The 25,206-nt window shown below is 44.6% G+C and overlaps 1 protein-coding gene across 1 annotated transcript; it reads left to right on the plus strand.

Moving 5' to 3' along the window:
• The first annotated feature begins 2,422 nt into the window (after positions 1-2,422).
• On the plus strand, positions 2,423-24,748 carry ACVR1B (activin A receptor type 1B). The gene is made up of 9 exons (XM_067529823.1): positions 2,423-2,580; positions 12,527-12,763; positions 14,518-14,766; positions 16,754-16,984; positions 17,778-17,945; positions 18,589-18,745; positions 19,643-19,767; positions 20,441-20,571; positions 21,453-24,748. Exons 1-9 carry the CDS (start codon positions 2,478-2,480, stop codon positions 21,576-21,578), a joined length of 1,527 nt encoding a protein of 508 aa, XP_067385924.1. The 5' UTR covers positions 2,423-2,477; the 3' UTR covers positions 21,579-24,748.
• The last annotated feature ends 458 nt before the right edge of the window (positions 24,749-25,206 follow it).

A 25,206-nucleotide genomic window follows, 5' to 3' on the forward strand; every position in this document is an offset into this window, starting at 1 on the left:
CCTTCCCCTGACTTCTTTATCTAGCTGCTGGGGGGGTGGGACGGGACTGGCCTTAAATGTTCGGACAGTCTCTAGTGTGTAGTGTGCGTTACTGCAATAATAACTGAACTGCAGCTAACTGCCCTGTGCTCACCGGCAGTGGACAGCCAAGTACTCGGGCAAACATTCACAAATCCCCCAAATGTCCCACATTTTAGGCTGAATGATGATTGATCTGACAATCTGTCGTGAACGTTCATTTGCTGGGCATCCATCATTCACCTGCTTATAAACTTTCTGTCACCCAGGCAAGCACTTCTTAAGTGCATGCTTCAATCCACCCCATTCAGGACAGCAACTATGTGCTTGAGTGCTTTCCTGGAGACAGAAAGTTTCTTGGATCGAGGACTCCATCGGGGTGCAGACACAATACTATGCAACTGAGGTGCTAAGCCAGACACCCCCATGAGCGAATGTTTGGAGAAGGACTAATAGACTGAAAATAAGTTATTGCAATTCTTCAGCATAGGTTTCAGAAGAACCACGATTTGCAGCAACCCGCCCTGGCTCACAAGCAACTCACTAACCAGAAAAGAAGCTAGGGCCCAGATCTTCAAAGATATTTAGGAACCGAACTCCTACGGGAGCTGAATGCCTAAAAGATCTGTCCACAAACAGTTCCAAGAGCTATTCCAGGCTTGGGCCTAGCAAACTGCAGCCCCCCGTATTCCTTTGTCATTGTATAGCTGCGGCTTCTCTTTTATCGCATCTCAGGAGTATTCGAGGGCCAGACTTTCAAAGAGCTCAGCTCCTATCTGGCCCCTGAACAGAATGCTCAGGCCCAGTGGGGTCACAGGCTCTGAAGGAGCTCCATGTGTGAAACTCTCCACAAATGGTCTATTCCTACCCTGGCCTGTAAAGGTTCCTTAAATCCCCAACCAGCAGATGGGTTTGCCCTGTATCCTCCTCTATACATTTTCCCCCTACAGTTTATACAATGATTTTCTGCTTATGGGCCTGATTCTGCAACATGTGGTGATCTCAGCACCTTACAGGATCAGTTTTATATTACTGTGTGCCTGGGGATCGCTGTGCGGCTGGCTGCACAAATGCATACACATACACTAGGAATTCAGCAAATTAATCACTGGCTCAGCCTACAGCAAGAATTTAGGATGGAATTTTTTTTTTCTGGAATGCAACAATTGGTACAGTAAACCCAGCACACCAAGTCCTAAGGGGCCCATAGATCCAGGCATGTGCTCTATACAGGAGGGAGGGAGGGACAGAGTACAGCAGTGTGCAATGAAAATGTGTTTTAATTGGAGCACCAGACACGCTCCTGGTCCCTCTCTGGGGTAGCAATGGAATGGTCTGGGATGTCCAGCAAGCCTCAGACTCACATTGCTGAGTCGGCCTGCATCTAGCACGTTCTGCTGCCAGGTTTGCTGCATTCTGCGTCCCATGCTAGGGTGTGAAAATAGCTCTTCTGGCCAAGGGCGATCCAGTATCACTGTGTCTGCAGTGCACAGTATCCACCCAGTGACATTGACTCCCTGCAAGGACATGGGATCTGCAGACTTGCCCCATATGCATTGCACATACATTGCAGAGATGACTGATACATCCCTCTAGGTATTGCCCACACGTTGCACACAGCCTTTCCTCTGTGCATTTCATGTCTGTGTGTGAACCTATTGCTCCTGTCCCTCTTCGTACACTAGTTCCTGCCATGTATATGTCTCAGCATGTGACACCCATGTGCATTGCACAGACACTGCACACTGCTCCCTCTGCATTGCACACAGAATGGTGTTTGCTTCTCTGGCCCTACACTGCATGTCCATTGCACATTTCCACACACATTCCATTCTGCCCACTCACTCTGTGCACGGCCTGTACCATGGCACTGGCTCTCCGCTGGCTGCATTGCATACACATGGCACACACATTGCCTGAGTATGCATTTGCACAACCATTGTGCACCATGTGCATTTGCACACACATGCTCCCATATCTATTTGCATACCCATTGCACATTCATTCCAGGTCATTTGCACACCATGTGCATGGCCTCACTGTGCTTCTTCGCAGTTCACACCCATTGCCCACGTACATGTGCACATTGCACATTGCCTAACCACTGCCCGCCTTTGGCACCCCGTCTACGTTTGCACACCTACTGCACACCAACGGCTCCCCTAGTCATTTGCACACCGATTTGCCCCATGTGCATTTGCGCACTCACCGCCCCGCCCCCCCCCGCCCCGTAGCCGTGCGCACACGCACGCCGTACGCGCCTTCCACCCTAAGAGCACTGCCCTAGCCGTCCTCTGTTTAGCGTCGGCGGACAGCTGCTCTCTCCGCCCTCCCCTTTAAGGGCGGCCCCTCCCCCCGCCCTCCCCTTTAAGGCCCGGCGGCCCCGGCGGCGCTGCTCGCTCGAGCTCGGTATCTCGCGCTGGCCGGGCCCGCACGGGAGCGAGGCTGCGGCGGTTGCCATGGCGGAGTCGGCTCGCGCTGCCGGCCCGTTCCCGCGTTCGCCGCTGCCGGCCGCCGCCCTCGCGCTGCTGCTGCTGCTGGGCGGGGCCGGGGGAGCCCGGGGTGAGTGCGGGGCCGGGCCGGGCCGGGCCCCGCGGAGGGCGGCCTCCCGTGGGGGCGCCCCTCGTCGAGTGGACGCAAGGAGTGGGGGGAGGGGTGCCCACGGGTCACTTCTCAGGGGTGCGGGGGGGGGGCCGAGGGGCACCGTGCGCGGGGCGTGTGGGGCGCCCCACTGGCTCTGGGGGGGGTTGGGTGTGTCACGGGGTGCGTGTGTCGGGGTGTCGTGGAGATGTCGGGTCCCCGCTGCGTGGGAGCCGGACCCGACCCGGACCCGACCCGGACCCGTGTTCTCCAGCAGCTCTGCCGAGCCCGTGGGGCGCTGTGATTGTTCTGCGAATCCAGGCGCACAGCCGCCTTGCTGCGGGCAGGACTGCACTCCGAGCTGCTCGTCCCGTCAGTGCTGTCCGAAAGGGGCTCTCGGAGCCGCCGGGGACCAGCCCCTAGCCCTCGGCAGAGCCATCCGACCTTCGTAGAGCGGGCCGGGGGCTTCCACGGGCTTTGAGAACCGCAGCACTGGTGAATGCCCGCGCTGGGACCGGGGAGCTGTCTTCTCTGCTGTTGTTGTTGTTGTTTCTGCGTGGTTTTATCCGGTGTTCCTGCTTCTTGTAACCGGCGGTGATCCCTTCACGTAGGGCCCAGGGCTGCTGCTTTGCTTTAAAAAACACACACATTGTGAAACTTGGGCTGGTGAAAGCCATCAGCTCGACAGGGCTGCAGACTAATGCCTTTCTTTTATTCACTGCCCTAGTGTAGCAGGGGACTGCACAGTGCTGGCTTCCCTGCCACTCTGCCTCAGCCCTGACTGCTCTGAGTAGGGGGCAGAGGATAGCTTTGTCTTCATGGCCCATTCAGTCCTTGGCCTCTGGAAGATCGCCAGCGAGAATGTTAATAGGGATAGCTGTTTGTGTAATGTGAGCAGGAGTCCAATGAGAATTGAGACTGGCGGCTCATTCTGCATATGTCAGATTGTAAAACTGGGGGTCTTCACAGATCCAGACTGCATTTGAAGACCATGTGTTGCTGTCCTTGAGGCAGCAGATGATGATGATGCATTTGATATTTCTGTTGAAATTGCTGTTAATACAGATACACTTGGGTGGTGGATATGCATATGATTGTTTTTAAACACAGCTTGACATATCGCCTTAGAAGTTTGCATCAGCCACTCTCTTTGAAACCCATCAAAGGTTTAGATGAGGTTCTTTTCTCAGTTCTGTTCTGAAATCTTCATCTTGCATTTTCCAATGAAATTTGTGTATGTAAAAATAAACAGGAAATGGATAACTGACTTCCCATGTGTTTTGGAAATTAAGCTGATTATCTGTAGCTTTGACATTGTACTCTGTGTAGCTGGCTAATGTTTCCGTAAAGTATCTTTTGTTGTTTCATTCACATTGTGTGTGAAAGGTGTCAAGGCAGCACCGTCTTGTGGATGAGGAAGAAGGTGAGTAGATCCTGGTGTTCATGGAAGGATGTTACGTGAACAAGCAACTAATTCTGTAGAACAACATAAAAGGTTATAGGAGACAGTCTTTCTGGGGGAATAAGAAATGGCAGGGAGTGTAGAATCTAACCTGTTCGCCTCTTAAGAAGCCATTATATAAACTGTGTGCCTTAACAATGTCTTCAGAAGCTTTTTATTGCATCCTAATAGTGTTTTACATGGATCCTAACAGCTTCCTGTTTTATTGTGCATTGTAAAAAGATCCTAGTTCACACAGCATTTTGAAGATGTAAAGTGCTATATGCATTAGTAAATAAGACTTAAAAAACCCACCTTCCTCTCTCCAGGGTGATCTCTATAGTGTAGTATGTGGGGTTTCTGTTTCCTTCCTTTGTTTACTGCAGTACATTTTAGTGCTTTATTCAATCTTCTACAAGTAGACTCTATGAGTAGCACTTGCTTTTAAAATATATATAAATATATATATTTATCCAATTAAATCAGACTAGCTCTAAATGGTACAGAAGTCACATTTTATAACTCTCCAAGAAAGATTTTTTTCTAACTGGAAATTAAAAACACTGTCCAGCAGGCATTCATGAACTCTTTAAACTTCTTGGCTAGACAACTCAGACTTTTTTCCCTGGGTACGCAATCTGTTGCCAGTGGTGGATGCACTGGAAACCACTGTTGCGAAAGGAGTTAAGTGAAACGTCAGGAAACAAAGTTCACAGGATGTCAGCTAATGGGAATGGTTTCTCTCTGTGTCTAGAGAGTAGTTATCTGAGTGAAACAAGAATTAAGTTCTCTTCTGTTTGTGCATTCCAGTAGAGTAAGCTGATGGGGGAATTTCTGTGACTGGAACCCCCATTAATAGTGAATTTTATAAGTCAGCTCATGAAATGTGGGTATTTGTGCAGTGGTGGGGTGGCTCTGGTGCTATTTATTTCAGCAATAACCTTTTTATTTAGATTAATAAAACACACATGCTTGTTGCCTGAGCCTCTGGGCCTATTTACAATGATAAACGGTATTTTTAATATACCCATCAATAACTGTCAGAGTTTGGGCCACAAGAACTGTCAGTCGGGGACTGATTAACATCTTTGCTTTGCTACAGAGTTGATTTTTAGAAGAAGCTTTCCTTATACTGAGTATGGACTTGGGCTTCATTAAACTGACTGCTTTCATAACAAATTTGAAAAATGTAAAATGAGTTAAACTGGTGTCAAGGCTAGAGCAGGGGATGGGAACGCAGATCCAGCATTCGTTTTCTGAGTTGAAGAGCACCAGTGACAGAGACATCAGACCTTGTTTTATTTAACATTAAATGTATTCAAATAACAAGGAATTTTAAAGAAGTGAATTGCAATAAGTCAGTTCCACTTAGAGGCTGTCACTTTGTGTGATAGAGGTGAGTATTTCACCATGATAACTGCTCATTGTAATGGAGAAAGTGCATGCTGACTGCAGTTTTCCCCTGTATGTTCTCCATTTAGTAGTATTGCTTTAATATCCAATTCAGCCTATCAGAGGTATGTAACCAGCTTTTGGCAAGGTATGCACTCCAATTTATCTGTACGCCCTTTTTATTTCTAACTTCATTGATTCTAGTATAACTTCTAGTTTCTATACAATTTTTCATATTAGCCAGAAAATGCTTTCAGCATTAATTAGTGGTTACAAAGTAAAAAGAAAATTAATAGCAATGGGAAAGCAGATTTAAGAAGCATTGGCAAGGGACAACATAGTTTGCAGATGAGATTTGGAAGAAAATGGAGAATTGATGAAGCACCAAGATGTAGGAAGGCTGTTCTAAATGGTGACATCGGCAGAAGAGAAGGCTCTTGAATTAATCCTGTCATGATTGTGTGGTGGAACAGAGGGAGTGCTTGCTTGAGGAGTCAAGAGACAAGGGCTCTGAAGTGGGCTGGGGTGGGTACACAGAGGGTTTTAAAAAAAAAAATTGTTTCAAAATTGAGTTCTAATGCAGAACAAGTGAGGTGGCTTGAGAATTGTCAGTGATGTGCTACTGCTTCTTACTGTGCAAGAGAGAGTGGGCAGCTGCATTCTGCACCAACCAGACTCTATAGAACTTGGACTTGGTAATACCAGTGGCTCTGAGCAAAGAGAGTTGCAGGGATCAAGATGAAAGTTGCTGGATGTATCAGGAACAAGCATGGATGTGAGCTTGATTTAGATTGATGTTTTTTCTGTACTCTTAAATTTAAAACAACAAAAACTCTTCTGGCTTGTTGTTAACTTTAACAAAGTCTGGCCAACGCAATGACAGATGGACCAAAATTTTATCTGGCATAATTCTCTTGTTGATTTGAACACTGGGTTTTAGCAAACTGTAGTCAATTTCAGATTGTTAGATTACTTTTGAGTATCCCTTGTCCTTGCATTTTGAGAATGAAACCTTGATTGTGTCCTTGAACAACCACTAGTCTTGAGGCCACTGTCATCTTGCCCCATGTATGATACAGATGGGTGTCTTGCAATTTAAACATGGGACTGGCAGATAGGAAAGATGGATTCTGTTCCTAGTCCTGCAGTAGTCTCACTATCTGACATTTGGCAAGTAACTTAAAGGTGATACATTGAATTTTTTTTTTTTTTTTTTGGTCCCACTTTGTAGTTTGTAGTGATCGCAAAGGCTTGAAAGGCACCGATTTTTTTTTCTCCAGTGTGCATGCATACATGCCTTTCTTTGTCATGAAATATAAAGAAGCAACAGAGGGCACAAACCCTTGTTTTCTTTGCAGGTTGACTTTAGCTTCTGTGCTTCAGTTTCCTGGTGGGGGTGGGAAAGAGTGATAGTTAAGGCCTACTTAGCTTATACAGATACTGAGAGGCTTAATTCTGAAGCACTTTAGAGCAATTTGATGATGCAATTCAAGTGCTATGTAGTAGTGGTGGTCTACATTGACTTTGGCTTTGCCTAACATAGTTATTTCTCTCTTTTTTTTTTTTTTTTTTTTTCCACTGGTGCAACTCTGTTAGCAAGTGTTCTAGAGTAGATAAGGTTCCATTAGTTGCTGGTACATTAGCCCTCATGTTATGTAGATATGGTCTGAGAAGGGTTAAATGATATGCTTATTAAAATGCTGCAAGAGTCTTGTCTACACTAACCCTCTTTCTGGTGGAACTGCATTAGTAAAAAAGAGTAGTGTAGATCAGTTGGCAGGGATGGTGCTGTTGCTGCCCAGAGATTCACAATAGTGTAGGACTGGAAGGGACCTCAGTAGGCCATCTAGTCCAGTCCCTTCACTGAGGCAGGATTAAGTATTATCTAGAGTAGACGGTCTCTGGCAGATGTCTGTCTAACCTGTTCTTGAAAACCTCAAGTGATGGAGATTCCATAACTTCCCTAGGTATTTTGTTCCGGTGCTTAACTACTTATAGTCAGGAAGTTTTTCTTAACATCTAACCTAAATCTGCTTTGCTGCAATTTAAGCCCATTACTACTTGCCCTGTCCTCAGTGGATAAGAACAACAATTTGTCACCCTTCTCTTTATAACAACCTTTCATGTACTTTTAAGACTGTTATTGTGTCCCCCTACCCTTCCTCTTCTCTTTCACAGACTAAACAAACATATTTTTTTCACTCTCTCCTTGTAGGTCAGTTTTTCTAGATCTTTAAGCATTTTTGTTGCTCTCCTCTGGACTTTCTCTAATTTCACCACATATTTCCTGAAGTGTGGTGCCCAGTGCTGCACACAATACTCAAGTTGAGACCTTATCAGTGCTGAGTACAGCGGAAGAATTCTTGTCTTGCTTACAACATCCTGCTGATACATCCCAGAATGATGTTTGCTTTTTTCCCCGACAATATTACATTATTGACTCACAGTTAGTTTGCGATCCACTATAACCCTCAGTTTCATTTCTGCAGTACTCCTTCCTAGGCAGTCATTTCCCATTTTGTATTTGTGCAATTGATTGTTCCTTCCTAAGTGTAGTACTTTGCATTTGTTCTTATTCAATTTCATCCTGTTTATTTCAGACCATTTCTCCAGTTTCTCAACATCAGTTTGAATTCTAATCCTGTCCTCTAATGTGCTTGCAGACTCTCCCAGTCCGGTATCATCTGCCATCTTTATATCTTAAGAGTGATGGTGGCAGTGTCTCTGCCTGTATCTTTCAGTCCTCCTGAGAACCTGAGAGCTGTTGCTCAGAGCCCCTCAGTTCCAGCAGTTCTGCTATAGCTCTTAATTAACGCCTTTTCGTAAACCAAGGGGTGAAAAGGAAGGTTTCCTTAACTCTTCTAAATTTTCCTGTTGCAGTGTTGATCCACTGCCCATGTGAAATTTGAAAAAAAAAAAAAAAAAGAAAATAAATGAGGAATGGAAGTGGAGGAACTCCCCCACCCCTCTAGTTGATGTCATGACCACCTGCATTCAGTCTGGGATTAAATCACAGTGACAGTTCACTTCAGCATATATACAGATCTGGTCTATCTTTTGAGTGAGAACAAAGCTTTCATTCTGAGTATCTGCAACTTAATGTTAGACTTGTTTAAACAGCTTCTTTAGGGTTGGGTTTGTCTTTGAGCAGAATGTCAAAAAGACAGCGTACTGAACAGATCTAACACAATCCACTGCCAACTTCTATAGCACCTTTCATGCAAACTCATCCCTAGGCACTTTAGTGGAACTAAAGACGCCAATTGTGTGAACTCTCATTTTGTTTTCTTTTGTCCAATCAATTTTCTTCAGCCCAGTCAGTTCTTCTATTTAAGTAGATTATATACTTTGCTCAAAAAGAGCTTTTTCTTCAGAAAAAGAAAGCTTAGTGTGACAATTTCTTTTATTCAGTCATTTCTCCTTTTGACTTGCCCAAACATCACCAGCTGCTCTCAGAATCTTGCTATGAAAGGAGCTCATATTCAGCTTTCAAGTACCTGTTGGTTTAACGCTCTCCACGGTGAAAGAATTGTAGTTTTTCTTTTAGAAATACTGGGTTTGGCTTCTGGTTTTATTGATGTAAGAGGAACTGTCCCTTCTGGTTAATCAGAACTTGAAGCTAGAACTGCACGAGTAGTCTTGTAATTCTGTTTGTGCTGGCATCCCTTAACTTTCCCATTTCCCTCCAGGCATCAATGCAGAGAGGTTGCCAATTGCCCAGGTCCTGGAAAATCGCATTTGAGTCATTCTTGCTGCAGCTCCAAGAGTTGGCCAGGATGGAGCACTTGCAGCAGAAGGATGTTCTAACGGTCCTAGACTGGCCATTTTGCTTTTGGGCTGCCATGCACGAGTCTGTATATGCGAGTAATGGACTGTCTCATAAGAGAAGAAAGGAGCCGTTCATACATTTAGGAAGGGAGAGTAGTGTGATGGTTGAAAAAGGGGAGCAGGAACTGGACTTCAGATTCTATTCCCAGTTCTGGCACTGGCTTGCTCTGTGGTTAGGGGCACACTCTGCTTCCATTTACCTTTCTGCAAAATGGAGTTGAAGGTCACCTACTGCACAGGGATTTTGAAGCAGAATGTTTGCAAAGTTTGTGGTCCTCTAATGAAAGGTGCAATAGAAGTATGTGCCTTTGTTCACTGAGAAGTAACTTCCCTTACTCTTGTATTGGTCTTTTTATTCCAAAGGTTCCCAGGATGCAAACACAAGAATCCCTTCGCCTAGCACTAAAATGCATGGCCACCTCCAGAGGACTGCAGCCAAGCTGGACAACCAGCACACAACCACGTGTGGACAAATCTTGGCCACAGTCATTCGGGCAAACCTTTTTACTTCTGAATTGTGTCATGCCCCAGGATCTTTAATTTCCACACAGAATGGAGAGGACATATTTAAACATTTCCCTCTGCTGTTGGAAACACAAACATTGTTGTCTTGTGCTTGAGAACCAGGGAACAAAATTAACTAGAAATAGAGTAAACCTGAGTGCTTAGTTTGGTGTCCAAGCTGAGTTAAAAGTAAAATAGAAGCAGCATGAATGGTGAAGTGTGTTTAAATTCTGTGTTTATTAATAATCCAAGTCATTTATTGGTAACATAGTCAAGGAAGCATTTCCCAATGATTACATTTAATTGTCCTTTTAACTATACCTGAAGGATGGAATGTGCCTCTTCTGCTTTTTCCTCTGTACGGTGTTTTTGTAACAACCTGGTAATAACAAACCTTTATCTGACTGAGTATGGTCCTCCAAAGTGATTCAGTTAGAATGAGACTGAGTTCTAATGAGAACTGGAAAATGAAGATCAGGAACTCAAGTTTATTTTGTTAAGCCAAAACTTAATGGTTATTTTGCTTTTTTATAATAAAATCAGGTCATCTTTCAAAAGCCAGGCAGGTTATAGAAACGATGCTCCTTGTCCATCTCGGAATAGTCTAGTGTTTAAGTCTTCAGTTTCTCTTTCCCACCCCCAAAATAGAAAGGAGGTCTGTGGAGGTCTGTCTATGCTAGGCACCAAGACAGAAATACTGAGTAATGTTTACCACTTACAAAGTGCTCTTGGAAAGAAATTTCACTTTTATTACCTGCTTTTAGTATTTAACTCGTCTTCAATCTCTTGTACTATTTTACCTTTTATAGCGCTTGGTTCACACAAAGTCGGTATCCTGTTTAATCTATCTGAACTGCTACAGCTGCCTCTCAGGGGGAATATGACAGCTGAGTAACCGCTCATAGTAACATTTTGAGAGAGAAAATTAACACAATGTCCACTTGACACTTCAGGGAAAATAGCTAGAGTTGTAATGTAATTACCGAAACTAGTATTTAGCCAGGACACTGGCTAAATGTGTCATGAAAATGTGACCACAAGTGATCAGTGCCTGTCTTACATCTTGTCCAGTACATTGGAGCTTTGGGTTCAGTGCTGATTCAGAGGGAGGAGATTCTTCTTGCAGCACCCTGGATTTTCTTGGCTATCTTCCATCCAAATACAGACCTGCTTAGCTCGTTAAATCTGTTCATCCCCCAGGATGGTGTGACCGAAGGCTATGAGTTCCAGTCACACCACAGGCAGGTGACTGACATTGGGGTGTTGAAAGTGAAAGTGTCGTCCAGTGTAGTAACTTTTCTCATCCCTAATATTTGTAGAGTAGGGGAGAAAATAAAGACTTGAAGGAATTTGCTGTTAGAGTGGGGGTGAATTAATAACCACTGCTCTCCTTTATGTACTTTAAATGTTACTTCAAACTTTCTGCCTTAAAAACCATCTCTGCAGCGGGTATGTACATGTTTCTGAATCGCTCCAGGGAGACTGGGATCTGATGTAAGAGGAAGAAAGTACTACACACTATTAAACAGTTCCCACCCTTCTCCTTGACATTGTTAAATTCCCTTTGTTCCCTAGCTAGCATGCCAATGTCTGGGGATTTGGCTGCAGTTTTTCAGGCAGCTTGAGAGAGGAATGATGACAGCTGGGAGGCTGAGATTTGAGAATCTGTCTTTGGAGTTTGTTTGGGTAAAGAGTGAAGGGGGATCTTTATGGATAGCAAGAAGCCAGAAATGTATTTAACCCAAGAAAGGCTGTCAAATCAGGAAAGCAGCTACTGAAGACTTGACTGGCTCAGGGAAATATTAATAGGATGCAGAGCTTTTTGCTTCTTACCACCAGTCTAAATCCAGTCTTGGTTAGGAACAACCACATGTTAAGTCACTGTACAGTTGTCTGATGGTATATGAAATGAGGTGGAGAGTCTCAATCTAATTTGTAGTGGATAGAGGTCCATGTTACAGTTGAGACTCTAGTTTGTGATCATGATGGAGGCTCAAGAAGTAAGGGCACTGAACTCCTCAGCTCTAGTGTGGTACCTCCCAGGTCAGGCTTGGAACAAATTGGTGGGGAAGTATGCTTTAAGGCAGTACCTATGTTAAGGACTGACCGATCTCGATATTCCAGCACTGTCTTTAATGAATAATAAATTCCATTAGAAAAACTATTTCTGAACCTTGACTGATGAGGAGGGGGAATGACTTAATTAGATGCTACTTGAAAAACACAGACCCAATTTTTGTGTCTCTTGATAGCAATTAATACAGAGAGGCCAAGCCGTTATGAATATATTTGTCGGGAAATAAAATTGGCAGGATAGTTGTCCTCTCAGACCCTCACCTTTCATATTTTACACACAATTTATAATTTCTTAGCTTTTTTTTAAAGTGCACCATGGGAAATGGGAACTCTACTGGCATAATTCACATTGGCAGACTCCAGCATTGTTCAGTGGGAACTGTCTTCAGTAGCTGAATGCATGTTATCTGTTTAATGGCCTGGAAGTTGATCAATAATCATGGCTGACTCTTTGAGTATGAACATAAAGAGGGATGGGGTATCTATCAGCCCCACCCCCAAAACAACCCTCTGTTCCCTAGCTCCTTAACCTGTTTGCCTGAAACATTCAGTTCCCTTTTAGAGCCAGTTCTGTCTCGGCAAAACCTTAGGATGATCAGTGTCCTACTGCAAGAGTAGATGAGTTTTCCTGCTCAGCACTTGTCTATGGTAGGTTTCAAGAAGGTTTTCTTGTCCTGATTTTTGCAGCTTTGATCTGTTTGTGCTCCAACTGCAATCAAGCAAACTCCACATGCAAAACAGATGGGGCTTGCATGGTCTCCATCTCCAACCTGGATGGGGTTAAGCATCACACCCGGACCTGCATCCCTAAAGCAGAGCTGGTTCCTGCAGGAAAACCTTTCTACTGCCTGAGTTCAGATCTGCGTAATACACACTGCTGCTACTCTGATTATTGCAACGAAATTAACTTAACAGTGCCCAGTGGTGAGTAAAGAAATCCTCTGTCATCTCATTGAAGAGGGGGTACTGTCTAATAGCTGGAGCGGGGCTGTGAACCAGGACTCCTGCATCTTTTTTCCAGTTCTGCCACTAACTTGCTTTATGAACTTGGGCAATTCATTCACATCTGCCTCAGTTTCCTCATCTATAAAATGGGGATAGTGATTATCTACCTCACAGGATAGTTGTGAAGCAGTTTAAGATCCTCTGATCATAGGCAAAATATTATCGATTACACCATTAAATTTGTAGGGTGGGAAGAAGCCTCTAGGTTCGATTTTTCTCTGACCTCTCCTTCGTTTCACCCACCTTCAAAGGTTCCATGTGATCGACAGAATGTCTCCCACCTCATCAACATTGTTCCTAGTACCCCCCAAAGAGTCCTTTGAGAATTAGGTGCTTTCTCCTCACTTCCATTGAGGCATGGATGTCCTGCCTTTGCCTAATGCTGTAAACCCAGGATGGCCTGAGGACAAGGAGTAGTCCCTGGGACTAGTCTGAGATCCCCCTTGTGGCATTGAGTTGTGCTGCTGACTGCTTTTTATCAGATAGAATTGCTTTCCTTCCCGTGGGACTGAAACGCCTCTTTCAGAGATGAGCTCTGAGCATGGTTTTATGTTTGAGTTAAATGAGGGAGGTGCTTGAACTCTGAGTGCAATAGACACAGACCTGTTTTTCAATAAGGGTACTGGAAAAAATCTGACTTCTCAGAGTCCTGGTTTAAGGCCAGAAGGGACCATCGTATTGTCTAATCTGACCTCCTATATATCCCAGCCATCAACACTCCCCAGCAACCGCACGCTAAACCCCACAACCCATTCTGTCAAAGCTCTTGTGGCAGAGAAGGCACGTGCTGCTTATCTCCTCCATTCTGGGCAGCTTCTCTGGGTTCTCATGAACTGCAGAATGGTACCATGATCCATCAAGGTGGTAGGAGAATTATATTTAGTCTATTAAAATCAACGGCTGGTGAAGGGTTTGAGCTGAAGACTCGTTGGCTGTTGCATGTTGGGGGATAATTCCTTCCTTCATTATAATTTTTATGAAGGTTGGCTTTGATGGTAGCCAGCTTAATGCTTTTGCTGTAGTGCTACCTGGAGGTAATGACCAGTTTATTTTGAGGGGAGAGTGGGGAAGGCGTGTTTTGCATTGTACTCAAGTGATCAACTCTGGCTGATTAGGCAGCAGTGCCTGCACTGGGAGGGAGCAGCATATTCAGGCCTAAGGCAGAAAACTAGGTTGGACCAAGACCCCGTCTCCTGGGCAAGAATAAAAGGGAAGTCAAGGAGCACAGGCCCCTCATAAATAAAGCTGACATTCCTCATGTAAAGTTGATTGTGTTTAGATGGAAGATACAATGCAGACTGCTCCTCTGAAATTGATTGGTTATCGTTTTTGGTCCCAAGATGGTCTTGCTTCACACCTATAATACACGGTATTATAAACCCTAAACTGGGTACTGAGCTGCTGGTGATCAACTGCTTCTTGAGGTTGCAGTAACTGTGATGGCCTGTCTCATCTGTTATTCCTACCCAGCCAGTTTACTTCTCCAGGTTTGCATTAGCTACTGAATGCATGTTCTGCTCGGCATATCCTTTACAAAGTCCTGAGACAGAGTTCAAGTAGTTTGGGTTCTGAGAGAGCGGGAGTTGAGGACTCTTCCCTCCAAGGTTTGGTGAACATATATGAAGGAATCCAGTTGTGCTTAAAATGTTTGGTTTTTTTTCCTCCCGCTAAAGGTCGTGTGAAAGAGAACGAACCTCATTCTAGCTGGGGCCCTGTGGAGTTGGTTGCAGTGATTGCAGGGCCCGTCTTCCTTGTATTTGTCGTCATGATCGTAGTGGTTTTCGTCTTTCATCACCACCAACGAGTTTATCACAATCGTCAGCGGTTGGACATGGAAGATCCCTCTTGTGAAATGTGTCTGTCCAAGGATAAGACCCTGCAAGATCTAGTTTATGATCTCTCCACTTCTGGCTCTGGCTCAGGTACTAAGTTATTGTTGCTTTGGAAATAATAAATGACATGTAATTGTAATGGAATCCTGTATTCTGAAGTGCTCATCACCATGGTATCTAAGATCTAATATTAAGCCATTGGCTGTCTTTCCTTATCTACAGTCTGAGTTTTAATGGGTCACTGGCATTTGTTCTAAATCCAGTTTTAGGTTAGACAGTGAAGCTAGTGGTCCAGTGTCCACACTTAGTTATTTTGACAATGGGGACTGTAGGCTGCATAAGAGAGATGCTGCACTCTACCATAATTGAGTCATTTGGTATTTACATAGTCTCCTCTTTGTGGATTTCAGTATGTAAAATTTAGAATCCCACCCAGGGCACAATTCCACCTCTCTGTAAATGCAACATCAGATATAGCTGCCCCTGCTCTCTGTAATGAATTTGTGATACCTTGCCTCGACTCAGGGTACATTGCATTGGTGTTTGGTTTTGGAGCCAATTTTAAATTTTAAACAAATTTCACTGCGGTTCTACAGGTTACCACCTTTCAAATGACACTATCTCCATCAAAGCTGATGGAGAAATGGCAGAGCTTCTTTGTAGATATTCCATCAGAGCTGGGAAACTAGTGTATAGATTTTACGTTTATACAGCACCCTTCATTCCAAAGAATCCCCAAGAGTTTTACGGTCTTAAATGAGTAAATGAACTACCCACAAGGTTCACTTCCCCAGCAATTATGTGAATCCTTTCTGGGGTGGAATTGTGTGGTTTAACACCACACAACACTAAGCAACTGGTTGGAACAAGAAATGAATTGTATATCCAGATGACATTCTGCCTCCATAGATTACCCCTGCAGTTAACTTACCCAATGAGGCATTTGGCCAGGACAGAAGTGTGAAATGCTGCATCTCCTGTGCCAAATGCTAAGGGACCTTTAATACCAAAGCTAGTCAGGATTCTAGCTTTGTATCTTACCTGAAAGACTTCACCTACAGCAGCCTATAAATCCCTTAACATATGCTGGGGTGTTGCTTATTTTAGCACTGTCTCTTATTGTCTTCATTCAACTCCACTTCTTACATATAGTCTCTAGATGATCCTTAGAGAATCCTTCCTCATCTGAATACTGACTCTACTCGGCTTATAAGATCTGATGGAATCAGAGCATAAGGTGGTGGTATGCCAGGTCTTGGCCTAAAGTGATTTGGAACAGCTGAAAAATTGCAGGACCCTTGTGGTATAAATCTATTGAGGCATTTTTAGGTCTGTATACATGTGACTTATTGATCTTTGTAGAGAAAAAGCTAGCTATTTGATTTTGTTGCTGCTTTTATGATTTTGGTGATCTGGCACTCCTAAGATCTTCTATGTTGGTCCTGTTGTAGCAGGTTTAGGGCAACTTTGATTAGAAATGATATTTATTTCTTATCCTTTGGCAAAGATGTTCCAACATGCACATGGCTGCTCAGATACTCTGGTGATGAGTGCAGCAGAAGAATCTGTATAGAATAGTACTTCCGATCCAGTCAGAATAACTCCTTGCAGAGCACTGGGCAGGACTGTTCTCCAAAATATTAGTTTACAGAATTTTGTTGGCTCAATTTTTATTCAGATCCACAGTGAAGTGTTTGCAAGTGATCAGTGAGTTACAATTACAGTGAATAACTGGCAATGGGGGAGCGAACAATGACAATCTGATTCATATGCTGGAGTAAAGGCCAAGGATGAAAGTGATCTTCTTTTTCTAATCATTGTTCCCAAGTCATTGCTTGAGAGAAGGTGGTGAAGTTTTCTGGTTGTGAAAACTTGTACTTGTAGGCCAGAGTGCTTCTGTCCCTGGCAGAGTAAGATATGGTTCTTGGATCCATAATGGTGGATCTTGGCTTTTTATTTTAACTGCTAAATACAATCAAATCAAACTCATCCAACCCTTTGGATATTCTGTTCTAACTACTGTAGCATCTCTCGAGTGTCCCTCATCTGAATTCTTCTTTCAATCTCTTGCCCACAGGTTTGCCACTCTTTGTCCAGCGAACTGTGGCTAGAACCATTGTCCTGCAGGAGATCATTGGCAAAGGCCGCTTTGGGGAAGTGTGGCGTGGCAGGTGGCGTGGAGGTGATGTGGCTGTGAAAATCTTCTCTTCACGGGAGGAGCGCTCCTGGTTTAGGGAAGCAGAAATATACCAGACTGTCATGTTGCGACATGAGAACATCTTGGGGTTTATTGCTGCTGATAACAAAGGTAAAAATACTGTCTCAACCTTCAGAGCCAAAGCACTAATGGCCATAAGTTCTTCAGAGTTCCCTATTCTAGCACAGGATCTATGTTTCTGGATTGGGTTTTGTAAATTTGTGAACGGCTAAAGAGAACCATCGATATATTTGTAAAGTGTTACGACCACTTCCTCAAATCATACAAATAGCCAGCTATAATTAAAAACTATTAAAGCTGTCAGTGTGACATAGTTTGTTACAAAGGAAGCTTGCATAGTAGTTGAATGCATGAGTGTTCAGGAGACCTCCAATTTTAAAGTAAGGCTTAAGAATGCCAGCAAAACTCATGTCACGCAGGGGTGTGTGTTTTCACAGAAGTGACAGAAGTTTTGTGGACATAAGTGGTAGTGTAGACACGGCCTTAGTTAAAACTGGGATAAACTGCAGCTTGACTTGTACACTGAAATGCTTAGCAGCACTTCCTTTGTCCTTAAGCATGGGCTTAATCCAGCAGAGCTTGTGCAAAACTCACCTTCTTGCTGAGAAGAATCAGTGAAATTGCTACTGTCACTCGCAGAGACATAGCTTTGTACTGTGAATGATGCTATCAAAGCAGTGGCAGGTAATGTGAAAAACTGCTTGGAAAATGTACTAAATATATATAGCACTAAGCTTCTAGAAGTAATCATTACACTTTGCCTTTTAATTCTTCCCTTGTCTGCCTCAGTCTAATCTGCCAGCTCTTCCTATGTTTGTTCAAAAAGAAAAGCACCATAAGTGTTGATGTTTTGCTGCTCTCTCCCCTTTTTCTCTTGCTACAGATAACGGGACCTGGACTCAGCTGTGGCTTGTATCTGATTACCATGAGCATGGCTCTCTGTTTGATTACCTCAACAGATACACAGTGACTATCGAGGGAATGATTAAACTGGCCCTGTCTGCTGCAAGTGGATTGGCACATCTACACATGGAGATTGTGGGGACTCAGGGTACGAGGGTGCCACCAAAGTATCATAAACATGAACTAGACATTCTTTAAAAGATTCTAAAGCAGGAAAGGTGAAGACAGAAATAGGGGGCTTGTATGATACACAGTGTGCCTTGTACCGGGCTAGAGCTGGGATTTAATTGTAAAATGAAGAGGAAGGGAGGCTTAGGGATCTGGTAGTGGAACTGAATCTAGGCCAGGTTGGTATTGAGAAAAAGTCACTGAAATGAGGGAATGGGGCGCACAGAAGATGTTAGCATAGGCAATGGCAGAGCAAAACTACATTGTAAACTCTTCAGGGCAGGGACTATATCTGTGTGTGGATGAGACGTTTGGTGCAGTGGGGCTGCTGTCCTGGCCTCTAGATACTATTGCTGTTCAAATACAGTACTGCTTTGGAGGGTAGAAGCTCTGTAGTCTTTTAGCACTTTCACCCGTACAGAGTTCTATTTAAATAAGAGACTGGAGGAAAAACAGGGCTGGAGATCCTACTGTGTTTGGAGATGTTAAGATTCAAAATCACTCTGGATTTGGTGACAGCCTCAGTTCCTCCATTTTCTGTGTTTAGCCCGTCTGCACTCATCAGATCCACTAAGGTGAGAGGGTAAAATCTGCTCTTGACATTTTTTATTTTGCTCCATCAGGAAAACCAGGGATTGCACACAGGGATTTGAAATCCAAGAACATCCTGGTGAAGAAGAATGGCATGTGTGCCATTGCTGACCTGGGTCTGGCTGTCCGGCATGATTCTGTTACCGATACCATTGATATTGCACCAAATCAAAGGGTTGGAACCAAACGGTAGGGAGAGGTCTCAGATGTACTTCTGGTCAAGGTGCAGTCCTAACAGAATGAAGATGTAGAAAATGTGATAGCTCCTGCTGGGAATTGGTAGAGTTTCTATCTTAAACATTGGCAGGGTTTCCAAAGTGTCTGAGCATGTGTAGTGGCTTCTTTATTTATGAATAAATAATCCACATTTGAGGTACATAAGCAGTCATGGTCTACTGCCTCTTCCTCTGCTCATGTCCTTCCAAGGCTCTAGTTGGCTAGATGGTTTCTGCTTCAGGGAACTCGCCTTTGGTGTCTCCCTCACCTGCATCCTGGTCTCGGGTCATGGTGAGGTCTTGTTATCTTTGGCTCAATGCACCTCTGACCATTCTTGCCTCCCGTGAGTGTGAGTGTGATTATTGGCTCCCCTAGTACAGTGCCTGCTTCTGTCTGGACCATTGGGCTCAGCTTTATTCTCATTCATAGAAGATTAGGGTTGGAAGGGACCTCAGGAGGTCATCAAGACCAACCCCAACTAAATCATCCCAGCCAGGGCTTTGTCAAGCTGGTCCTTAAAAACCTCTAAAGATGGAGATTCCACCACCTCCCTAGCTAACCCATTCCAGTGCTTCACCACCCTCCCAGTGAAAAATATTTTCCTAATATCCAGCTTAGACCTCCCCCAATGCAGCTTGAGGCCATTGCTCCTAGTTCTGTCATCTGCCACCACTGAGAACAGCCTAGCTCCAGCCCCCCTGGAACTCCTCTTCAGGTAGTTGAAGGGACTCATTGTTTAATTTCTGTACAGCATCCAAGCACTGTGCCTAGTAACCGATGTTGTATACAACAGACATGGAAAGTCACTATTGATGGCCTTCCAGAGAGTCCGTCTGACAAGGAAATGACACTGGTTTTTCTTTGCTGCAGATACATGGCCCCTGAGGTCTTGGATGAAACCATTAACATGAAGCATTTTGATTCATTTAAATGTGCTGATATCTATGCCCTGGGCCTGGTCTATTGGGAGATTGCTCGTAGGTGCAGTTCAGGAGGTAATATGCTTTCAGCTTCTTCTCCCTCCTCCCCTCCCATCCCCTCCCTTCCTTTATACACCCCCTTCCTCTGAAACATCCGTCTTTGATTTAACTGATGCTGCGAGTTCGGAGAGAAGAACCTGTCCTCATCATGGACATTGTATGGCCCCAAGATACAGGGGTAAATGCAGTGTCACCCAAGAGCATGGCTACCAAGATGATGGTAGTGCGGGGAAGAGACTCAAGACAGCTAATGGACCAGGCATGTGTGAGAGCTGATGGGTAGCTGTGCTCTTGGTGGCACATTTTGCTTTAGCCACACCCTAGAGAAGGAAGTGCTGTTTCTGATTCAGTAGGTAGTTGCTTCCCTATGAATCGGCTCTGAACCAGTGTCCTAGCATATAGTTACGGATGGGGGATACTGTTATTGAAAGTGCTGTCTTTTGTACAGCACAGAGTCCTGCCCCACTTGTGTTTAGTCAACATTTCATGGCTCTCTTACCAGGAGAGGGGAGGCGTTAATCCCAATGGCCTGGCCTAGTTCCAGTTGGGTTAACTTCATTCTACTACCCTGAATTGATGATTCTTCACTTTTGTAGTCATGTCATCCAGACCGGTGGTATTGTGCTCTGGTGGGAGAATTAGTGATGGTCTGTTCTCTATGAATGACATTTTCCCTCCCCATGCTTAGGTATCCACGAAGAATATCAACTCCCATACTATGACCTTGTGCCCTCTGATCCCTCCATTGAGGAGATGCGGAAGGTTGTGTGTGATCAGAAGCTGCGGCCCAACATCCCTAACTGGTGGCAGAGTTATGAGGTAGGATCTGTTGTAGTCTTTCTTTGAGCTTAAATTCACTATACACTGAATGGGTAAGGTTTAGATTCAGTCCTGGACACTGAGTTCCAAATTCAGTAAGCCTGGAGGCTGGATTTTCCTACTCCAGCCAGGATTGACTGGTCCCTCCAGGGCGAGTTTGTGGTCCCTGGCTGGAATGAGCATGGGGACTTGAGGGTCCCATCTGAGGCCAGGAGCAGGTGGTCACTCAGTGGAGAAGGCCGAACACACTCTCCCAGAGACTGAATGGTCCTTTAAATCTTAGAGACCAGGTCTGTTTAGGGTCCATTGTGTGCCATCCACTTTGCATATGATGGAAATCCAATGAGTGGTTAATAATTCCACATTAATCAGTAGTGAGTGAATATTGTTACCCTGTAACTGCTCTTGGGCTGTGAAACATCTACCTCTTAGTGCTTGACTTTTTCAGAGCACTGTACAAATGTTAGCTAATGCTCAGAACAATCTGTCACTGTTATACAGATGAGTTGAAACAGTTGAGTCTCAGTGCAGTCCTTGTGGACCATGTCCTTAAAAAATCAGCGCTGTGGTTGGCAGTAATGCATTCCCATATTGGTGGAATGGCTAAGACTCAATGGCCTATGGAAAGACTGAGTTATCACCTGGAGAGGGGACAGCCCTCCAAATTAAGGGTGAAGTATGCTTGCAGGGTATCTTGCATTGCTGTTGCTCATGCTGTGCCTATTCTGGATATAAGCAGAGGACTTCAGTCTTGGCACAGTTACACCAGCACCTTCCAGAAGCATTGGATTCACTTTAAACCGTTGATTGAGTATATTAGCAGAAGGAACAGAACTCTGTTAAGGAAAGGACTGATGTTTCTCTCCCTCTTTCCTGGCTAGGCGTTACGAGTGATGGGCAAGATGATGCGGGAGTGCTGGTACGCCAATGGTGCAGCTCGGCTAACAGCCCTCCGCATTAAGAAAACACTCTCGCAGCTCAGTGTCCAGGAAGATGTGAAGATCTAACCCGCAGCTCGCAGCATGAAGAAGCTGCACAAAACCTGCCATGCTAGAGTAGACATGTGATGGAGGCCTACCTCGCGTTTCTACCCAATCTACTGCTACCGACCAGACAGTGTGACCTATCAGCTGCTAGCCAGGGAGGACAGAGCCTGTTTTTAAAAAAAGTTCTCTTCCTGGTTTGGGTATGAAACCAACAAACTTTTTATAACCACCTCCTGACAGCATGGAAACTTGAGAGAGATTTGTGTGGGTGGATCTCGCCATGACCGTTACGGTTTCTTTGATGGAAATCCCTGTATAGTCCAGTGAATATGGCACGTTTGTTGGAAAGGGTTCAGGGCCTGAGAGTGGGGAGGGAATGTGAAGGTGGTGGTGCCGTACCTGCAGGTTATCCAGGCACTGGCATACACACACGAGGCACTGGAAAAACAAGTGATACTCTTCCCTGAGGGGCTGAGCCCCAGAGCAGCTTATCGGCTTCATAAAACCATTTCTCCTTTTTTGAGCTTGAAAAATTCAAAAAGCCAGACTAGCTGCTAGTGTGTGTGTATGTGCGTGCAATGGTGCATGCATGTGCAAAGCCATGTGTCCCTGTGCCTATTCAGTCCCCCTTAGCCGTGCAGAGTATCTGCTTGTAGGTTCGCACATTCCTGTTGGTGTTTTTCTATGCATGTGCAAATCTAGAGTGTCCTCTTCTGAGCTACGTGTGCTGGTGCCTTCCCTGTCCAGTAGTGAGCATTCTCTAGCTTGAATAGGCTACTTAAGCCAGATCCTTCTTTCTCCCAGAGGCAGGCTCCATCCTGCTAGTTGTACACCATCTGCAGGAACTTTCCGGCAAGTTGCCTCACTGCCATCCCTCCTTTTCTTACAGCAGGATACCGATTTTTGTCCCTGGAATTGAAGCTTTGGTTTTTGAAAACCCTGGGGTTGTAGTGTGTGGTGGTATGGAAGGATTGTGTTGTCAGAGGAGCCATCTGCAGGAGGGATGCAATGGAGACAAGAAGTGTGTTTGAGAGACTGGATCTGGCACTGGAGCTGGTGGGGGGGACCAGGCCACGGGGACATGCAGAGCATCAGCCTCTTAAGAACATAATCCTTGGATGTCTCAAAGGGCTTTGGCAGGCACTTGCTAGAACTTGGAGCCAAGCGTTTAAGGTCTGATCTGTGAAGAGCTCAGTGCCTGCAGAAATTATTGTGCTCAACACCTCTCAAGAGGCACGCGGTACACTGCAGTATCCCACCGTTGGCGACTGGGATTGGAAATACATGTCCATCTTTTAAATATACATCTATAAATATCTCATGTTCTGGAAGCAGCTGTGTATAATGTTTGGGTGGGGGTGGGGAGGGGGTAACTGCATGAATCTTATTTTAATTGAATAACCAATCAGGGTGGAATTGTAGAATTGATTTGACTGTTGCCTAGTGAATGTTAGAAGCAGGCCCAGGCTGAGTCCTGTGTCCGAACTGAATGCAGCATTGGAGGCAGCATTAAAAGCTGGGGTTGTGTGATGGTTAAGGCGTTATCTGCGCTATGTAACTCTGAAGCCATAACTTTTAACTGGAGTGCATTTAATTATTTTTATTTGATTGGGAGGGTGTGGATTTTAACTTTTTTTAATAGTTAATTTTTATAAGAGAAGAGAAACAATCTATAATTACCTCTCAACCTCTTTGTTTTTGTAAAGAAATCACTGCAAAAAAGAAAAAAAAAATCCCAATGCACACAGCTCAATTTACACTGGAACTTTCTATTCAAACCTTGAGCCTGCTCCATAAGGTGAGCTTTCATCTCTTTGGCTCCCAGGTTTTTTTGTTTTGTTTTTTAACAGACTTTCTGGTCGGTCTGTCGGTCAGTCTGTCTGTCTGTCTTCCCTCCCCCAGGCCTTCTATCCCATCTGTGGTTATACAGTTATCTGTCAATTGAGGAATCTTTTGCATTGTGTTTGGAGCCATTTTGCATTCTCCCATTGCTTTCAAATGACAGGTACTACAGAGCTGCCTTTCTGTGCACAACGATCTGCAAATCTCAGACCATGGGTTCATGGAGCAGCATAAGTGATTTGTGAATGTACAGCTTCCTCTTCTGATTTGTTCAGATTATGTCTCAGCCAGAAATTATTCCATCTCCAATACGACTTGTTACTTGCTGAACCCTTCTGCATTGAGAAACCAAGGTGATGTGTGCCTTTAAAAATACCTACAAGACTCTTCAGCTACTGCAGCGGGACCTTTAGGGTGAGGTTTGTACAGCGGCTGGGGAGGAAGTCTCAGCGACTGAAATAAACTGCCATAGAGGCCATCACACTGATGAGTGCATGTTGCCATCTGTTCTTCCCAAGTGTTCAGAAAATTCTCCCTTCAGAGCACAAGGTCTCCTGCTCCATTAGCTGTCCAAAGACTCTCTGACACTAATTCAGCTATTTAATGCCTTGCATTGATCCACTCAGTCACTCCCCACTTCTAGCCACACATGTACCTGCCTCAGCACCATACCAAACAGCACCTACCAGAGCAGTACTGGACCAGAATCTCTAGAAGGGTTGGGTAGAAGGGATGATATTCCCTTGTGATAAGGATTTTGAAGCAAACTCAGTTCATCGGTACAGATAAGAGTGGTCAAACCTCCCTGGACCCTCTGAGATGGGAACAATAACAATGTAGCATTTTTAGAGCACTTTTCATGTAGATGTGCCGGAGTGGTGTGCAAACGTTACTTAGCTGACCTGTAGCAAATCTAGGAGTCACTGCCCAGCACTGAACTGCAGTCTTCTCTGAAGCGAAACACACAGCTGTCTTAACAGCCTACAATCGCTAAGCAGTTCAGGACAGGAGATGGAGAATATCATATCAATTTGAAATCAGACGAGGGGTGGGGGATATTAGGCATTTGGCTCAACTGGGGAGGGTGTTTCAGGTCAAAGCTTGTCTCTAGTCTCTGACACAAGACGAACGGATGGTACTCTGGCTTCAGAACCGATTCTTTTCTGGGTGCTTACCTGCTCCCTTTATTTGTACATTTTATTAGAAAAGGACTGTAAAATAGCCACTTAGACACTTTACCTCTTCCGTATGCAAATGTAAATACATTGTAATATAGGAAATCTTGTGTTTAATATAAGAACAAGCTGTCCAATTTCTGCTGTACATTATTAAAGTTTGTTTTATTCACACAGGCTGTTGGACTCTCTCTCAAACCCCCTTTGTGGTGGGTAACCTGCAAAGGATTAGCCATGGCCAGTGGGTAGAGCAGCCTAAAAACATGGAACAGGGAGTGGAGGGAGAATAACCAGCAGTAAAAATAAACTAGACTAGCAGGAGAGGTGAGATGTCAGACGGAAGCAGGTTTCCAGGGCAAATGGGAAAGCTCCACTGGCATAGGACACTTAAAACAGACCCTGGGCTCCTCCTACTGTCAACGCTAACTGGAGAGTCTGGTCTAGTTTTTCTGTGTGCGTGTGATGTGAGCTGTCTGCATGGCTTGTCAGCAGAGGGGATTGGACCCAGGACTGTAGCTTGAAGCCAATAACACACGTGTTACCCACCAGCTAGAGTGGGAGGAACAGTCTAGATCAGCCCTGTTAACCCCCTTGTGTAATACACCTTGGGTTTACCTGGATGGGTGCTTCCA

Source organism: Emydura macquarii, unplaced genomic scaffold (genome assembly GCF_026122565.2).
Source record: "Emydura macquarii macquarii isolate MOO-44397 ecotype Brisbane River unplaced genomic scaffold, CSIRO-AGI_Emac_v2 contig_2994, whole genome shotgun sequence".
Classification (NCBI taxonomy): Eukaryota; Metazoa; Chordata; order Testudines; family Chelidae; genus Emydura; species Emydura macquarii.